The sequence below is a fragment of the Protopterus annectens genome, chromosome 9.part0 (assembly GCF_019279795.1).
Source record: "Protopterus annectens isolate FY-2018-M chromosome 9.part0, PAN1.0, whole genome shotgun sequence".
Lineage (NCBI taxonomy): Eukaryota > Metazoa > Chordata > Ceratodontiformes > Protopteridae > Protopterus > Protopterus annectens.
Window position 1 is genome coordinate 1064238002 of NC_056743.1, and position 20656 is coordinate 1064258657.

The 20656-nt window shown below is 38.5% G+C and overlaps 1 protein-coding gene across 6 annotated transcripts in view; it reads left to right on the forward strand.

The window, feature by feature from the left end:
• Nucleotides 1–20656, forward strand: part of TMEM106C (transmembrane protein 106C) — a 305831-nt gene that overhangs the window by 198206 nt on the left and 86969 nt on the right. For 3 of the 6 annotated variants that reach the window (XM_044083879.1, XM_044083875.1, XM_044083878.1), the window contains exons 2-3: nucleotides 8061–8280; nucleotides 17714–17777. In XM_044083879.1, the coding sequence (XP_043939814.1) occupies nucleotides 8094–8280; nucleotides 17714–17777 (251 nt within the window). In that variant the 5' untranslated portion in view covers nucleotides 8061–8093. Of the gene's footprint in view, nucleotides 1–5890; nucleotides 5910–7526; nucleotides 7730–8060; nucleotides 8281–17713; nucleotides 17778–20656 lie in introns of those variants that run through there. The other 3 variants (XM_044083880.1, XM_044083876.1, XM_044083874.1) reach the window with 3 other exon arrangements.

A 20656-nucleotide genomic window follows, 5' to 3' on the forward strand; every position in this document is an offset into this window, starting at 1 on the left:
CAAACTCCAACATCTGTATCACCATTTTAACACCAGGCTCACCATAAGTGGAAATATCCACCCCAACCCAGGCCCAAATCCATCCTGTCCAAAACAAACTGCTCCAACAGAAATGTCAGAACATAACACCCCCACTATCTTCATCCCTGGACAAATCAACAACAGCAGCAAAACCAACCATCTTTTAATGCTAAATATTAATATTAGAAGTATCAAAAATAAAATACCTGAACTCCAGGCCACAATAGCACACTATTCCCCAGACATAGTTGCTTTAACAGAAACCTAGCTAAATAAAAACATAGCTAACACAGAAGTTCTCCCTACCAGCTACAATATCATTAGACAAGACAGACCACTTCATAAAGGGGGTGGAACTGCCTTACTGTACAAGTCCAACTTAACTGTACCTCAATTACCAAAGTCCTACCCCTCTCCCAATAACTGGGACATACTTATCTCACAACTTCAACTTCACCCTAAAAAGGTCATCACCACAATTGTGATCTATATTCCACCTGGTAATACACCTGCTAGCCTTGAAGACTTCTTATCCTGGTGTTCTTCCACATACTCACAAGAAACCCTTATTCTAGGGGATTTCAACCTAGATTGGTTCACATGCATATCAGAACCACCAAGTAATCTAATAAATCTTCATGGCTACCAGCAGCTAGTCCAAATTCCAACTAGATGTGATAAGAAATCTAAAAAGGAATCCATCCTGGACTGGGTCCTAACTAACAACCCCACATTGTACCCCCATGCAGGCAGTCTCCCAGACACCTTAAGTGACCACAACATAATATACTTTATATGTAGTAGAACAAACATATGCAAAACCACTAACTATATATCCACTAGAAATACAAAGTAATTCTCTCCTGAGGTCCTCAATACTTTACTCTGTAACTGTGACTGGGCCCACCTAAAAACCCTCCCACTTGACCAGGCTGTAGCATATTTCAGCAAAACATTTCTACAACACCTAGACACTGTCGCTCCATTGCGCAAAATCAAGGTTAAAACATCTACAAACCCCTGGCTCAGTAAAGAAACCAAACAAATCCTCAAGTCCAGAGACCCTGCCTGGCTTTACTATTAAAAAAAACAAAGAACCACAAAGCCTAAATAAGTACCAAGACCTGTGCAACCGTGCAAAAAAATGCATTAAGCTGGACAAAAAATCCTGCTACACGACATTACAAACTAAATACCAACACAACCCCCAAAAATTTTGGAAAAATGTAAACCAGCCACTACAACCCACCCAAAAGGCTACCCCCAAACCAACCACCCCTGACACTAAAGTTCCCATCGTAACACAATTCAACTCCCACTTTGTGAACTCAGTTCTATCCTTAGTATCACAGGACAGTTCCTTCCTCACTATCCCCCCAACACAAATAACACTAACACAACCTTTACCCTAACAGTTTCCACCACTTCAATCAAAAGCATGCTCTCCAAACTAAAAACCTCATCAACAGCAGCCAACCTACTCCCCAGTTATTTCTTGAAACTCACAGCAGATGCTATTGCTATCCCAATCTCCACTCTCATAAACAGATCAGTTGTTGAAAACTATGTGCCCAAACTCTGGAAAATATCCTATGTTACACCCGTACATAAAGGTGGGACCTCCACTGAACTTAATAACTACAGACCCATTGCTTTACTCTCCCCCCTGGCCAAAATCCTAGAAAAATGCATCCATACCCAGATGCTAAAATATCTCCTAGACAACAACATCCTGTCACCTACTCAGCATGGTTTCAGACTTGCCCATAGTACCACTACAGCCCTCCTCTGCTTCACAGATACAGTAAATCATCTCAAAAATGAAGGCCTGCAGGTGTCAACTCTTTTTTTTTGGATATGTCCAAAGTATTTGACACAGTCTCGCACCAAATCCTACTAAACAAGCTAAACCAATATCACCTATCAAATTCCACTCTTACCTATTTCCAAAGTTACTTAACTGACAGGTACCAAGCTGTGAAATGGGAAAATTCTCTCTCACCTCAGCTGCCCATAACTATAGAAGTCCCTCAGGGTTCTATCTTAGGACCAGTACTATTCACATTCTTCACAAATGACTTTCATACCTCCACACAGCATGCATCAATCATTCAGTATGCAGATGACACTACCTTAATCTGTGCTGCACAAAGCATTCCCACCCTCCTGCAAACAACTCAACTAGCATTCTCTGACGTTAAAAACTACCTTACCGAAGCCCAACTTATCCTCAATCCAAAGAAAACTCAACTTATGATTATAACCAGTTCTAACAAAAACACTGATAACAGTCAATTCACTATCTACTCCACAAATGCTACTCCAGTCGCTCCAGTGGCACAGGCTAAGCTATTGGGAATAACCGTAGACTCCCACGTAAAATTTGATAGTCATCTCAACTTAACTACTAAAAAAGTACATGCCAAACTGGGATCAGTCTACCGTATCAAACCATTTCTTACCAACAACACAAGATCAGCCATTGCTCGCTCCCAACTTTTATCTACCCTGCTCTATGCATCTCCCATTCTGACTAATCTCAACAAAATTGAACTAAGCAAAATGGAAGCCTGCTATAACAGAACTGCCCACTTTGCTCAAATTGCTCATATAGAATTTATTTATTTTCTTTTTATTTTACATTTGTTGACTGGGCTAGTCTAGCTGGATATATGTCCATTTTCAGTAGAGGCCCGGGGAGAAAAGCTCCACACAAAACATGACAATGAAACATATTAATAATAAAAAAATAAAAAATTACAAATTACAATAAGAAAAAATTAGTAAATAACATCATCAAATAGGTAAGGCACACCAAATATTGTTGAAAGAAAAGTACTAGGTCAATTTCAAAGCATCTCAAATTAAATGGCTAGAGTCTACGCAAAAGGTTTAAACAATTAGTAGGAGGGAAGAGAAAAAACAAAAGTAACAAGCGGTAAGAAGGGTGGAGAGAGAAAAATAAGACAGGAGAAGAGGGAGAGCTCATCACTGTACTGCTTTGAGAGAGCTCCACTGGCTTGAACTGCCCAACCTCCTAACCTACAATCAGTTCTGCCTCTGTCATTCGATCTATTACCTCCTCAATAAGTGTCCTGCCCTCAAAAATCTAGTACAACATCAGTCAGCGAAAAGGCCTCTTAGATCATCAAGCAAACTACTACTAGAAGTCACCAACAGCTACAATAGCTTTGGAGATGCATTATATAGTAGTTCAGTGTCTAAAAAATGGAACTCTGTCCCCACTAGCATTCAAAATACATCATCCAAAGCCTCCTTTAAAGACATCAGGCAACATCTCAAGCAAAGTTGGCAGTGCCATGATTGCTCCCCAAGCTAGTGAAAGCAGATAAGGTATACATACTAAAACTAGAGTACTTGATAATAGTTTTCAATCGTACTCACAAACACTGGCTAATCTACAATGTATGTACTGTACCTGTGTACTATGTATGTAGTTTACCTATGTTCCAAATTTCAGTTGTACACCACAAATCTACTTTATTTTTAAATTAATATTTTTTGTTTGCTCTCTCCACTGTAACTATTTATGTTCTGCATACCACTGTAAAAACATGTATTTTGTAATTTGTGTGTATACTGATCATGTCTAAATAACTAAATGTGTCTGTAATTTTTCTATGTGGAGCTTTTCTCCCTGGGCCTCTGCTGAAAAAGGGCCGTTTCGGCTCAGTCAGACACCCTTGGTTAACAAATGTAAAATAAAATAAATATATAGCAGAGAGTAAGGATAATGCCATGACCACACTGATGCATAGTATCTGTGGCCACGTCCATCTGTACACTAGTTAGAATTACCAGACTCAAGTAGGAGTCAGTCTGGAAAGTGGAAGAGGACAGGGTACTGTCTGAACATGTAGGGGGCAGATCACATGAGACTAGGTGTTTCTCAAGAAAGTACTGTAACTAGTCAAGGGAAACGAGCACAACAGGTTTCATACAGGCCACATCAGCATTCAGCTACACCTAGCAGAACCTCTCCTTCCAGGTCCTAGTCCCGCAGCACTCTCAGATCATTGTTTGTAGAATCACCTGCATCCCAACATCAGACCAACTGCTTGTTCATCTGTCATGACAGCCCCTCTTCAAAATGACTTGTACCATCACCAAACCTATCTTCAGGAGATGTGTATGACGCATTTGACTTTGACCTTTTGACCTACTGTGATTTAAGTGTGATGCGTGTGTTACTTACAGTTTGACCTTCACATATACATGCTTTTCTCAAAGGGGAATAAGCTATTAAATACATTAAAAAAGAGAGAAAAAAGGGGAGGACTTGGGACACTTTTTAACCGTATATGTATTTCATTCCTTAATGGTATTACTTAAAACTTCATGAAACTGTAGAAAGAAAGCTGTTTGTCATAAAATATGATTGCACTCATAAACACCATTAATGCTGTATTCATTGTCATAGTTGGCAGGTACCTGCAAAATAAGTAGTAATGTCAGAGATAGGGTTAGCTTTTATGCAGTTTTGGAGGTCATGCAAGTTAAAGAACTTCAAATTACTGGAAATAATTCAGCAGAAAACTACCAGAAAAATTTGTGGGATAGACAGAAAGCAATATTACCAGAGGCTAGAGAAGTTAGATCTGTTCTCACATGAGACCAGAAGAAATGAGGGGTGCTATTTTAGTGCACAAGACCATATTGAAGAGGTATTTGAACAAGGACAATGGGCTAAAGGTGAGATGCAGGCAACAGATTGCAGGAACTAATTACACTCATTTAAAAAATATGCCTTCACGCAGGGGACTGTGGACCATTGGAATGGGCTACTGGAATGAGTGGTATAGATGGAGTCCTCAAAGTCATTCAAGAGGATATGGGACAAGTGGAAAGTGTTAAAGGGAAAAAGCAGAGATGGCGAGGGGTAGAATGTTAAGACACTTAAAGGGGAGTACTGTAAAGGTAGATTCTTATCCCCTGGCAATAAACAAATGTAATGTTCCCAGCCAGAGTGGAAATATTATTTTCATCAAGGTGGGGATGATGCCGAAGATCATGAAGGTTGTTTGGCTGGGATTAAATGTTAAGCCAGTTTAAGTGTGACAGTCTGAAAGACTTTGAAACGGTATTGTTCTCCTTGTTTAATTATCATTTCTAATGTTGATGACCTGAAGGGAGATTCTCATAACATGAAATTAAGGGGTAAGTTTGATAAAACCTCAGAGGAGTAGAGTGGCTATAATGAAGCCCTGTAGGATACCATGAACAAGGGGGGAAGGAAAAGAGAGAGCTGAGCCAGTTCTGATAGTGAATGGAGCTAGGAACATTTGGACTAAATACAGATGCAATCAGCTTGCCTAAGGAGAGCTTATGGTTTATAAAGATGCGTTCCCTACAGAGGTCTGTACAGGCCGGTCTTCTTATTTGGCCTTCCCTGCTTAAGTGAATGCTATCAGTTTGTATTAAAAGTATTGTTCATTTTTGTTTTCCTATCCAGAGCCAATTCTAATCTCTGAAAAGGTGTGTATATTTTTGAGTATAATCACAGATTTGCACTTGCACCAGTTTCTCAAGAATTTCTCCAAAATAAGGTTATTAGAAATAGGTTTGCATGTAGATTTTTTTAAATAAAATCTACCTCAAAATGGGTAGTTACTTTGTTGGGTTTCTCTTTGTGTACTCAAAGGATTGCCTGTTTGTATTCTGCTCCAGGTGGAATGTGTACAAACTGTTTTTTATGCTCATACCAGGTTACTCCCCTGCATGTTATAGCACTATGTTTTAGTTCAAAGTTAATGTTTTACTTTCTCCGAGATTGCATCATCTTGGAAAAAGTGCAAGAGAAATGTTTTCATTTTTTTGATCATTGTTTTCTTCCAGGGTTGCAGCAACCTATTAATTAGAATTCTAAAGTAAGAGGCTTGCTCTCCTGTGAAACCATTTACTGGAATTTATGTTCACTGTATATTGGTACCCCATGTACCATGCCTTGAAGTAAGCTTGGTGGATCTATATTCAGCTACCAAATCCTAAAAATCTCAAAACTGTGAAATAACAAAAGTAAAATAGTGAAAGGGACATTTATTGAACAACAGCAACTTTGAATAAAATACATTGAATGGCCATAGATGGCCAACAACTAGGAAGCAATGCAATGCATAAGGTAAGTAAAGGGAAACCTTTTAAATTTGCCCAATTCCCCACTGTAGTGCAATCTCAGAGTTTGTATATATAGCTGGGTGGTGTGGATGGTGCAACCTCTCCCACCTTAGTTGGTTGTGTGTGCAATGTTGGCTGACTATGGCCATTCGATGTATTTTTTTTTTTTTATGTTGCCGTTGTTCGATAAATGCCCCGTTTGCTGTTTTACTTTCACAGTTTCATAGTTCAAGGTTTCTAGTATTCGGTAGCCGAACATAGACCCAGTTTGGCATGATGCTTTATGAACCTGAGGATGCAGTTTGTGTGGTTTTGTATGCTGTGTTGTCACAAATGGGGAATGCTTGTATACCCATTCTAAGTATGTTTCCAATTGTTAAAAACGCTTTTCTCAATTAATTGGTTCTAATGTGTCCGAGCAGGTAAGTTACATGGTCTTTCCACTGAATAGTAAACATAGAACAAAGCGTAGATGTTAGTTATTGTGGGTTAGAATCTTTTAAGCTGTCAATAGGTTTTTAAATTTCTTTTCTGGGATGTATTCATAAAGCTCTGGATACTACACAAGGCTAACTTGCCTATCGTTGTGTTGTGCATATAGAGGATGTGATTAATAAAACATCACTGCTGAGCTATGCAGCAACTTGTAACTAATCAGGAATGATTATTTTTCAAGATGAATCCAAATTTGGCAATCATTGCCCACAGAAAATGTAAGTAAGGCATCTGCATGTTAAGGGTGTTCTCTCTATTATACAGCTTGCATAATATGACAATTCAGAGATGCAAATATCTCACAATTTCCATGAAAAGCACAGGCTACTATTAGCTGCTTTGCTCCTATTCACTTGTAGGTGACGCTTATATTGTAATTAAGGAGCCTGTAGGTGTCATCCAGCACAATGCATCTGCAGTCTAATGTATAGGTTACCTATCCACAGCTGTTCATACTCCGCTGCAGGAAATTCATATACGAGGGCTTTACTGGGATTTAAGGAAAGGGTGATTATGCATGCCTTTGAATGCCATTATAACTGAGCTGAAGAACTCTGCCAAACATAGCTAAGCTTGCTGCTTATCTCTGAAGAATGTCTGTGAATACTCCTCCTAGTGATTGTTCTGAAAAACTGTGCCAAGTTTTATCCATTGTCAGCACCCTGCATATTCCAATACGTAAAGTGTGCTATTGGTGACGACAGACTAAATATTGCAGAAAGAGCTATAACGTATAAGCAATTATTTATAAACATAGTATCGACATACTGGATTGCATTTTTGAACAGTTTACTGTACAATCTGTAGTAGCATTATGTATTCTATGACTGGAGTTACTGTGTGTAAAATAGAGAAGCAAAATGTGGAAGACTTGCACCATTGCTGTCTGACTGCTATTATGTTGTAACTTGTTTTACACACGTCGCACTGTTGAACTTGATGCTATCTCTTCTTTATGTGGTACATTAAGCAACAACGTTAATTAAGTTTTGAAGAGAAAGAGGGAAGTAATACGTTGAGATGAAAGATTTTGAAGCTTACAGCTGAAGGTAAAATGGACTTTTTGTTGAGTCATGAGGTATACAAGATAGACTTTATTTTGGGCATTTGATTAGATGATATAGGAGTTGCAAGGTATAATATATTTAAATTATCATACTGGAAAGTCTCAGTTAAAATGAAAGCAGAACTAGACATGTTTTGTAATACTAATAATAATAAAAGAAACGTGTACAATAATAACCCAAAGCAGCAGGGCTCAGTTTTGCTGGCAAAAAAGTATAGCTTTACCCTGCTTGTATTTCTGTTTTGTTAAACATTGCAAATAGCCATAAGATGTTTTACTGAGTTCTGTAGCTATATAATCTAAGTAGCATCCCTGTTTTTTGTGTATGTATATTTTTTTTCAGGATTGTCAGTGAAGTGCTTTCAGGAACCATAGCATGGGGACTCGTCTGTCATCCCTTTTTCCTTCAGGCAAGCAGGAGAGCTGTGATCAAGACAGAAAAGAAAGTTCACTCTCAAGGCATGTGCAAGAAGACGAGATTGCTCACTTTCCTTATGTGGAATTTACAGGACAAGACAGCATTACTTGCCCTACCTGTCAGGGCACTGGGCAAGTGCAAACAGGTATTTAAAAATAAAAATGTGTTATTCAGGGTACCTCTTCTTGGCATCATGTGTCAATGTATTTTCATATTATAAAATGACCAAGTGCTGGGGATGTTGTCGGATATACTGCAGAAACTGATAGCTGTGTGTGTGTGTGTGTGTGTGTGTGTGTGTGTGTGTGTGTGTGTGTGTGTGTGTGTGTGTGTGTGTGTGTGTGTGTAGGGGATGGTATTTACAGCTAAAAGGTGTAACTTAACAGGAACTAAGGCAACATTTTGCAACTAAGTGCACTTAAAATTGTAAGAACAAATGTATTTTTACACAGTTGAATGGGACTGCTTACAGTTGTATTTGGTAATATCTATGTCAGGTGTTACCTTTACAATGATACAGAGACAGTGCTTCAGCCTCTGCAGTATCTTGGCTGAGATGTTTGTTCTTTTTGCAGCCATTGCCCATACATAATTTGTCTTATCTCATTTTGTGTAATGAGCATTAGTGTGTGTGTGTGTGTGTGTGTGTGTGTGTGTGTGTGTGTGTGTGTGTGTGTGTGTGTGTGTGTGTATTTGGTGTAAATATGGCAACTTTTGTCCATATCTTCTTAGTATCACATCTGCTGGATGTGCAGTATTAAATGGCAGGAAAGATCATGAATAATGACTGATGTACACCCTACACAATGGCGTTTTATAATCACTGCTTCCATCTGTATAATGTTTTACCTTGAGAGCTTTAACTTAAGTGGGCTAATGATATCAAGTAATGGCTAAAAAAGTATGCACTGTGGTTTTAATTGCTGAAGAGTATTTAAATCAATATGCATTGTTAGATTGTTGTGTTCAACCTATACTGCATTATTTGCAGTTTTCCAGATTTGGATTGATTTACCATAACCGCACACTCAAGTTCTTTTAGAGCACATCTTTGAAGTCAACTCAATGCATGTCAACATATGACCTGCAAAATCCAAGTCTTTATGCTGTCCTTTTGTGCAGACCGTTGCTTCTTCAATGTGAACTTTTCATTCTGAAAATAGACCTTTTATGGCTGCTACTTTAATGACCGACTCTAAATGTTGTATCATTGAAATTACATTTTTTTATTCAATTTGTGTTTTGAAGGAATAGGCTATGAAAGAAAAGCAAGCCTTATGTTTCTGGTGTTATGTTTTACACGGACTTTGGTATAAACTGTTAATTTCTTTCCGAAAAGAGACCTTTTTTCTCACTTTTTTCATACACCAAGCATGTTGAACAGCTGTTTTCTTTCCACAGAGTGTATTTTCTTCACAGAAAATATTGACCATACTTAATGATATTAAAGCAAGCATGACATATTAGTTTCTTCTCTGTGGCATTTCTCTCTTGGCTTTCTCAATGCACACACCATTTGCATCTTTCGGCTTTTCCCAGTTAGGGGTAGCCACAGCAGAACTGTCATATAAAACAGAATTCTTTCCCTCTTTCTTTGAGCTTCAAACCTATAGAACTTTTCATAATTTGAAGGTGAATAAACACGATAACCACTGAGAGCAACTTCACTAATTTAGATGAGCTTTGTAAAACATGAAATATGACACTCTGGCTGACACGACTAGGGAACTTGGAAGGAAAACAGGACCCAAAATTCACAAAATATCCCTTTAAAAAGGAAATATTATCTCATATATTTCTTTATCCATCTGCAAGTATTTTTCACAGACTGTTGAATGTAGGAAACCTATGAAAGAGTCCCTGCAAAATAAGCACTGACATTTTTTACAGAAGGTTTTTCAAACTTGACAGGATTTCTCACTACTTTCATTGTAAGTGAATGGAACTATGATCTGATGGGACAGAATAAGTCACTGTAATTTTATTAGCTGTGCCCTCACAGTGTATTATGGGCAAGAAGTAGCTTTCCAAGAAAACGAGCTGAAGCTAGCATATCTACCATCATGAGAGCATTCAGAGTGAGAAAACAATTAAAATTAGCAATGAGTGGTTATTGTTTTGCTGACAGGATTGGACTCTGTAGAATGTCATGGCAAGATAAAAATTAGTACTCCTTTAAGCTTGGTGGCACTTAATTTGTCCACCCACCCATTTTTACAAATGAAATTTCAACTACAGTTCAATCCCTGCCTTGTTTATGCTCTTCAACTGCTAAGCTTTCTTTTTCACTTAAAGCACTCACCACATTTTTTATACTAGTAGCTGTTATATTGAGTTAGAGTTTAATGTAGAAAAAGCTGCCCTTTGGAGAATTTTTTGAGCATATAGTATAGTGTAGTGTAGGTAACTGGCCTCATTTTTAAGTGTGTTGCATACAAATAGGATATATCCTGGAAAGTAGATTAAGCATTGGATTTGAGGTGGGGGACAGAGAGGAAGGAAGTGAGTATATTGTATTTACTATGGGCTAGTGTTGTTCATCACTCATGGACCAGCAGAAGTATTTGGTAGTAAGAACAGGGACAGTGAAATGGAAGGTGATAGAACTATGTGGAACATGGTATGATGATGAGGAGTGGGGTGAACAGATAGGGCAGGAATTTATTATGGGGATTAGTGTATACAGTCAAAGGGAGAGCAGTGCAGCGTAGCATAGAGGGACAGAGAGAGACCATAGTAGAGAGTGACAGGTAGGACCTGGGAATGAGGACTGCAAGGAAAGGAGCAAGAAAATGATGTCCACTTCAAGGACAAAGCCAAGGACAGATCATCAGTAGGAAATGTAGAGGGAGAAGAGGTGGGAAGAACAGTAAGAGAATAAGAGGGGTGAGTAAGGGGGGTTAACAGACAGCAGTAGAGGACAGTGAAGATGCCTTGCTGGAAAAATACAGGAATGCCAGAAAAGTAGTCTAGCACAGAGCAAGTTAGGGAAGTTGAACAGGAGAAGCACTGCTGAAAGCTGGAGGTGGTATAGCTGGAGTTTCAAATGCTGAAAGTAAAAGTGACAATGACAGCGGGCAGAGAGTGAAGCAGGTTAGAGTTAGTTTGCGGAGAGAAGAAAGGATTTTGGTGACAAGAGCCTTACTCATAAAGAGGTTAATAGCCTTGCTAGGTGAGATAGGAGAGAAATGTTTCAGTGAAATCAGTCTTATGGTTTAGAATAAGATATGGGATGAGGTGGTCACAGTGGAGTAAATGCTGGAGACACGTTATGGTAACGGACGTGTCTCCAGTGATTGCCATAAGAAAAGGCTGAGGCAAAAGAAAGCAGGGACATGCAGATGTCACCGATATGACAGAACAAGTTTGCTCAAAAATGTTACCTGTGCCACCAGCCATCATTCCAAAGAAGGAAATCTTAGGAACTGGAATGACTGTTGGTGGCCAGCAGACAAGACAGAAGAGCTTGTGACTTCTGGCGAGAGGTATTAGGAAGCCTGGCAGGAAACCACCTGTCTATAAGGGATGGTCCATCTTAGGCCAGATGAGTGGCAAAGCCCAAAGCTGAATTGGAAAAGTCTGGGTCACGATTGTACCTGCAAACTATAGGATGGAAAGTGGAAGGAGGTCTGTGGAAGCAGAAAAGAAGGTTAAATATTGGAGAGAACTGACAGAGAATATGCCAAAGGAACAAACAAGATTGACTTGGTGCATGTCTGGTTGATATTGCTTTGCAGTACAAGGAGGATTATGGGTAGGAGTATGGGGGCCTGGTTATAAAGTTGAATTACAGGACTGGAGACAAGCAAGTTACACAAATAGATCAGGTATAAGCTGCATGGGGATGTTGACAAGAATTTGTTGAAAAGGCGAAAGGGAGGGGAAAGAGAATGCAAGTGTGACTATCTAGGAATGTGTGACTAATGACTTAGGCAAAAGAAAAGACCATACAAGAGGTGGAAGAGGCACAGTACAAGGAAGGAATGGAAAGATGACAAAGGAGATAAGGGTGGAAAAAGTGCAAATTGAAAGAGAATTGACAGGAGGAATCAAAAAAGGGAATAGATGCTTGTTATGTAGATTGCAGAAATGAGAAAAGGTTTAAAAGAAACCAAGTTCAGTAAGGGAGTGGGTATGGTTGCAAAATGCAAGGAGCAAGCAAGGGTACTGAATGAATACTATGCACATGTTGCATGCAAACATATAAAATACCAGTGAGATAAATCCCTTCATGCTTAACACGATTTCATGACACCAAGAGTGTAATATTTATTAAAATTAAATTTTGCCAAGTTTGACAGTATTCTTAAAAAGCCGAGCAAAGAATTCCATAATTTGACAACTTCAGTTTTAAAGAAAAGTGAAGTAAAAATGCCAAACTGGGAAGTAACTATGTCAGAATGAAGTGAAAATAAATGGACACCAGTAAAGAGAGGGAGACGATGGCATTATTAAGGGAAGATAAAGAAAGACCAGATGAGTTATGTTTGAGACATTAGAAATGGAGCTAGTATGCCTTCATATCCACTGCTGAGAAACTGAAACAGATTCTAAACTAGCAAGCAAGTGCTCAAGTATTGGTACTGTACATGAGAGGTACCCTGTGGGAATAATGTTGGCTTGACAAAGTTAATTTCAGCAAATGTCAACAAATTAGAACATTTACCCTGAAAATAATTTTCAGTGAACATTGAACAAGTTCATTTTTGTGAGTAGGCAAGACCACCTGCACCCCCATGGGGAGAAACTCCTGTACCCTAAAAAATAAACATATGTGTAAGCTGTAAAAGCAAATGTTCTTTATTCTTTGTTTTCCTGACTGCCAGCTGCACTGAGTGTGGGATCACACTACAGCATGGTCTGGGAATTTGCCCTTTCTCCTCTGTTCTGTAATCTCAGAGTTGGTATATACAGTTAGCAGGGGTGTGGAGTGCAGGGGGGCTTGCTCCCTAAAATACTGTTTATTTCAAGATTCAGTCTAAAACCATTGATCTTTTGAGTATTCACTATTTGTTATTTAATGAGACCCTCATATACACACACAAACACACACACTAACCATAGTCCCACAGTAGTGGAGAAAGTGCAAAGTCTGATCACTGCACACACTTAAGTTACCTTTGTAGCAAGTTTAGCCCCTAGCCTGTGCAAGGGTTAGAAGGAAAAATCCATACATTACAGTTAGCTTAACAGAGATAACAGTGATGGCATGGAAAATCGTCAAGGGAATTGTCATTCGTTTGTCTTCTATTACAAATAATAAGCCTTGAGGTTTCATTTAGATGTTTTAATATATATATATATATATATATATATATATATATATATATATATATATATATATAAAACACATCAGGATGGATAGCAGCATATCCAAATATGAATGAACTAGTTAACAAAACAGAGCTTACATACATAACGTGGTCACATCTCAACAGTTAACTACAAAATGGCAGTCAAGCTCGCACTTGCTCCAAATTTTGGATAGCTTCTTAAAGGTATATACACATTTATTGATCTACAGGAATACTAGTTGCTTTCCTAAAATACAGTAATCTCAATGACAGTAGCTCAGTTTTATAACTGGATGACTGGCAAGTCTAATAATTTAGCACTGGCAGCTGTGACCTAGCTGTATTTCATCAAGGCCTTGGACTCTATTCCATTTTGGCAACTGCTGTGCAAAGTGTAAGGATTAGTGTTAGGATCATTGCATAGTTAGTGTAGGACACAGAGCAAGCAGCAAAGGAAGTGGTTTGTGGATTATCCTAGGGATTGATCCTGGATCCAGTACACTTCATTATGCTCTTTTCAGATGCATTTGAGGAAAGAAACCAGGATCAGTTTCTTTGCAGATGATGCAAAGATAGGTGCAGCAGCACATGTTGGGGATGGCTACGCAAATGGGCCTAAAAACAGTAGTTGTGGTATAGTGCAGGGAAATCATATGCAGAAAATTGTACTAGGACCCAAACACAATTGACATGAACTCTCAGCATATATGAGTGAACATATGACAACAGAATAAGAAAAGGACCTTGGGATAAGTGTGAACCAAGACTGGATGAGGTTCCTGTTGAAATTCCCATTGTAATTGTCAGTAGTAAGACTGAAAGTGGAAGTTTTAGGAAATGATTCATAATCAAATCTGGCAATACCTTGATGTATTCCCATTACTCTAAGGTGCAGTGATCACAGAGTAGCAGGGGAATTTAGAGAAAAGTAGCCTTCTGTCTTGAGTTTTTAGGGGAGTAAAGCCCCTTGCAAAATGCTTTATTAACTTTGCAAATGCAGCAAATATCAAAACTCAGTGTAATCGCATTATCTTTTATAGTTGCAAAGCACACAGTTACACATCTTAGAGGTTTGAGTGTTTTTTTCAGTTGATTAACCAGGAGTGGAGACGGAACTATTGCAGTGAATTTTATTTTAGTGTAGATCCTTAAGGGAGGACTGCGGATGCAAAGAAGTAATAGTGCTGCTGTATCAGGCCCTGATCATCCCCTATTTTAAGTAATGCATACAGTTTTTAGAGGCCATACAGAGAAGTATATGTCTGCTCATTGGAAGATGTGCAGGGAAAGCTACCAGAAGTGTGGTTAGGATGAGGGAATATGACATGACTAGAGAGAAAAGGAGCTGGAAGCCACTATACCCTAGACCAGAAGGAACATAGGGAATATGATATGGGTGCACCATATCATGACAGGGAAATGTAAGGGCTTAACCTTGAACAGCACATGTAAGGAAGGTGGGGCCCAAGGAGCAAGATTGTAGGGCCAGCAGTTCTGTAGATCTCTGAATGTGCTTCTTCATGGACAGAGTGGTGGACCCATAAAATGTGTTACTGGGCTGTGGCAAGAAAATCCATGAAAGTATTCATGAGGAATGGGACAGGTGGGGAAGCAGAGATGTGGCATGGAGAGAACTAGGGTATGGTGAACATTAAATTCACACTAGAAGCAGATTAGATTACTTGGTTTTCCTTCTTCAATCAAAAGGAGGCAGATGTAACTCCTGTTATTTTTCCGGCCCACCTATCAAGTTAATAACCTTCTTGTACTTTTTTCCTTCAGCGTTTTCTTCATAGTTTAGTATCTGTCACATTGTACACCATTGTCATTAAAATGTGCAATAGACACCCAACTGTGATCTCAAGTGTCACCTACTGGCAAACACCCCTGGAACATTTTTATGTCTCCACTGTTATGTGCCATCAGGCATCCAGTAAGCCTTACAGTCCTGTTATACCATCTTAGTTTCTTATTATATCAGTAATCCTTTGCTTTTCCTGTTTTCCACATAATATAAGAAAGTACCATTGGATTTCTTTAATGCCTGTATCTGTGCTCTCTGACTGTCAAGTCCATTGTTTCTATCACCCACAAACAGAACTCACAACTGTCCATATTTTGGAGGAATGATTTTCAGGTTTCATTTACCCTACAAATGTCATACCTATTTTTTGGAAGTACATCACTATTTGTATGCTTGATTTACCCTTTCACACAACTTTTTTGAATACAAGCTGATCACATATGATTTTTGAAGCTGTCAAGTACACAGAAAATCACAGTACATGACCAGTGTACTATGGCACCAATAATTCAAAGAAAGAGGACACACATCTAACAAGTCCCTTTTTCAGAAGAAAAAATACATTGTCTTGTCTATAATTTTGCAGTACAGTTCATTAAAGTCTACAGATTTTACACGCTGTCTCTTTGATAGAGAAGTTTCTCCATCATTTTTGTCACTGTGTTTTTAACGAGTAGTATCCCACATTCCCCCTAGAAGTGGGATACGTTATGCCCTATTTTGCATTCAGATTTTGTGCAAATTAGATATATTTGTCTGGATGGTACCCACTTTTAAATGGCTTTGTACCTATTTTCAGTGACTGCAGGTTGAGAGGTATGCCACAACCAAATATCAGAGACCATTTTAACTAGCTTACTATCATGCCTTAAATGTATCCGATGACTCCACTCTTGCATATTTTTTAATCCTTTTGTACAGTTTTGCATCCCTATTGCTTTGTCTCTCATTTCACCCGTTACACAGCTGCTTTACTTGAGTCATTATTAGGAATTTTCCTGCTCAGCCTTGCTCTACATTATTGGTCTGTAATGCTGTACGGTGCTGTTTAGTTTTTCCCTTGGTAGCATTCCTCATGCCACTAGCAAGTATACCATTTTATTAGCTTTTTTTTTTACTTTGTGTGCATCTCTGTACATAACTTGTGATTCCATTTATCTTTATTTCTTTTCTAATTGAGTGGTAATTAAGTGCATCGATCCACAGAAGACCCCTTTCAGTCAAGATCCGGCCAGAGGCAAAAAGTAAAAGTACTAGCATTTTAAGGCCAGGGAGTAAATATGCAGTGTGTCTAAGTAAGACATACCCACAGACAGGAGTGCAATCATGTTAGTGCGCTGTTTGTAGAGTATCACAGACTCATTAATACATGACATTGCATGAAATGTTTACAAAACATTCCAGTCTTGGGTATTTTTCTATTTGAATGTGTTATGCAGAGTCTATAGTTTGCAGTAAGTACTTCGAGCTGCTTACAATTGAACTGCTGCTGAATTTGATCTGGGATGAAAATATTCTTCTATTCTGTGACTTCTCTTGTCTACTTAATATATAGGAAACATTTTTTCATTTCTCCTGTGCTTGATAATGCTAGTCGAACATTGTTGTATGGTGTCCTTAGATAAGCATAACAGTGATGGTAGCTGACATAAACAGGACAGAAAATGGTTGATTACTGAATTGATTAGGTCCAAGTTAAGATTTACTTCTAAATAGTGTAGTACATTTCTAGATGGCCAGAGAGTTTTTAGTCCGTCTGTCTTGAGTACAAGGGATATTGTTGAGTACAAGGGATATTGTATCAGGATAAAACTCTGAGTGGCCTAAATTCAAATGTCAGGTAAGAATCTCAGCTCCCCCATTTTCATGTCATTTGTAAATGTGTATATTGGTGAAATGTGCATAATTCCCTGTGCAGTAAAGTAGTTTATTCTGCAAAATGTAAGCTGTATTAAAAGATAGCAGTGCTTAAGGTTAAAGGCTAAATGGTTTAGCAAAGCCTAGTAAGTCAACATAATTTTCCTAACAGTTAATTTTCCATTGCACAATGTTGTGTGACCATGGAATTAAGTTATACAGGATGTAGAAGTAGAAGAGTTTCTGTGTGTGTGTGTGTGTGTGTGTGTGTGTGTGTGTGTGTGTGTGTGTGTGTGTGTGTGTGTGTTGGGGGGGTGCTGCCTACATAATACTGTCTTTATCAGATATGTCATAAATGCCATCTTTCTTTCATTTAGTCACAGCTTGTGTATTTGTCATTTAGCAAGTTATAACATAATCTGCTTTATGAATTCCTGTGTTTCCACATGTCTTAGAGACTCCACTGACAGAACACTGCCTTTTACCACACTCCATTGTAAATTATTTTTTACTCTCTTTCTGCTGACTAGAGGCATTGTTTATGACTGCCATAGTATATTAATGAACAATGTGGAGAAAAAACTAAAACAATTTTTATATCTGAATCTCTCATATTTCTGCAGGAAGAATGAATGAACTGGTGGCCCTTGTTCCATATAGTGACCAAAGGTTACAGCCACAGAGAACGTAAGTTTTTCATTCCAGATTTTCTGACATAAACTGCTAGACTAATGTTTGTTTGTCTTTCGGCTTTTCCAAGTTAGGAGTCGCCACAGCGGAACTCCGGTCCGCTAATGATAGCAGTAGATTTTCATGAACGCTGAGGTGCCAGCTCGACGTTCAACCTTCAACAAAGGGATGCCCATTTACGCATGTCTTTTGAATGCCCACCCAACTGCGGGGAGGACATGCAGACTCCACACAGAAGGCACTCCCTGCAGTCCAGCCGAGAATCAAACGGGAGAACATCTTGCTGTGAGACGACAATGCTACCGCTGCACCACCGCGGATATAAACTGCTAGTCTAATATAGTAGGTTAAACGTATGTGCTACATGTCAGTTGTATCTTATAGGTATGGAATTCAGGCCCAAAATGTTCACTTCAATATTGTGTTACTGTGAACACGTACCCAACCAGACTAATGCATTGTGGTCACCCTTGAAGGCATTTGTTTGGTGCTAAAGAGCCCTATCTGGCTCCCAATTAATAAATAAATAAAAATAGTCCATTGCCTGCTGTTCTGTTTGGTTGTGTTAATGAGTAAATCCCATACACTGGCACAGACTGTTGTATTCATGAGTAAATCCCATACACTGGCACAGACTGTTGTATTCATGAGTAAATCCCATACACTGGCACAGACTGTTGTATTCATGAGTAAATCCCATACACTGGCACAGACTGTTGTATTCATGAGTAAATCCCATACACTGGCACAGACTGTTGCATTCATGAGGAAATCCCATACACTGGCACAGACTGTTGTATTCATGAGTAAATCCCGTACACTGGCGCAGACTGTTGTATTCATGAGGAAATCCCATACACTGGCACAGACTGTTGTATTCATGAGGAAATCCCATACACTGGCGCAGACTGTTGTATTCATGAGGAAATCCCATACACTGGCACAGACTGTTGTATTCATGAGTAAATCCCATACACTGGCACAGACTGTTGTATTCAAGAATAAATACCATACACTGGCACAGACTGTTGTATTCATGAGGAAATACCATACACTGGCACAGACTGTTGTATTTATGAGTAAATTCCATATAGTGGCACAGACTATTGTATTCATGAGTAAATCCCATACACTGGCACAGACTATTGTATTCATGAGTAAATCCCATACACTGGCACAGACTGTTGTATCTATACAAATCCTCTTCCCTTCCCTACACACAAACACGTCCACGCACACACACAAAGACACGCACGCATGCATGCATACACGTGTGTGTGTGTGTGACACACACATACATACACACACACACACACACACACACACACACACACACACACACACATACACACACACGCTCTTCCTATGATATTCTAAAAGGATTCCATTTTTTTCCCTTATTTGATTTTTGTTGAGTTTTAACGGTACTATTTCTTCATCGATAAAAGATATTTTGTCGCTTAAATTATTAAATATTATAGATGAGACGTTTAGCTTTTGTAAATTTTGAGTCATATTTTTGTAGTTTTAGACTTGCAGATGTCAGTATCTGCGCATTGTCTTGATGTTTTGCTGTTCAGATTTTGATATTGGAGCATGAGATTGTGTGAAATTAAACCACCAGTGAAACATCTCCATTCAGTGTGTCATAGCTTCTTTGCTTTAGTATTCATGTGGAAAGGATATTATTACAGAATGGTAATGTGTCCAAATATTTTATATAGGATTGTTTTTTTCAGGAAACCCGTAGGATTCTATCTGTACAATGAGTACAAGTAACAGAGCAGAATGATACACAGTCAGATTTGGATGCCATCTAAGGCATTTATTTTGTTCTCTTTTTCACATGTTTTAAATATCACGTTCAAAGGTTTTTATTTTTAGTTTTTGTACCATGTCATCTTGCAAAAATTCTGCCTTTGTCATGTAAAGTGGTCTTTTTGAACCTAAAATATATAGTTTTTACTTTCCTTTCTTCACCAACGCTATGTAAGTTTTTAATAAACTTCTGATTGTATTTCCTGTGAAGGTGAATGGCCAAGGTAACAGATTTGCTTGGAATAAACTGAGGTGGTTGAACAGTCTGGTGAATTCTTGAAATTTGATTTTTCATCTTCTTTTGATGTGTGTGTTGAGTATTGTGATATGTGGGCCTGCATTTTAATGATGCAGTAGAAGGGGATAAACTGGTTGTACTAGGTAAGTATGTTTTTTGTTTTCTGAATCAGATTTCAACGCAAAATTAATACAGACTGTAGCACAATCAATAAGGTGGTCAGGCAATCAGGAAATCAGTAACTAAATGGGTTTACAGTATACTAAAATAAAATGTAACAAAAGAGAACTGGAACAGGATGTTAAAGTGTATAATGCTTGGCATACAATGCACAGATGGAACAGTATAATAAATGTTTACCTAAGAAGAAAACTAGGGGAGTGTGAATCATTGCAGTGATAGCCGTCATGAAAGTATGTTTGCATGTTATGCATTGAATAGCTTAGTACTGGAACAAAATATGTTCATTGAAATGAATGTGCTTCTTGGCAGGGCAAAAGCTGTACTTGTATGTGGGACTGGGTTTTGCAGGCAGTACCTGCCGGGAAACCAGGCTGCCTACATTACCAACTTTACAACTTACTGTTACACTGGAGATTGTGCAAACATTATGGTACTGAAGTGACTGAAAAACACTGGAAACATGAGCCACAAAGAATCATAGAAAATTATCAAGTTTATATCATATGGTATCACCCAATACCAACAGTTCAAAAGATAGATTCTAGAAAACCAGTTATAGTGGTCCAAGAAAAGAAGACAAAAGTAGCATTGATCATTGAAATTGCCACACCTAGTGACTACAGTGTCTTGTGTACAG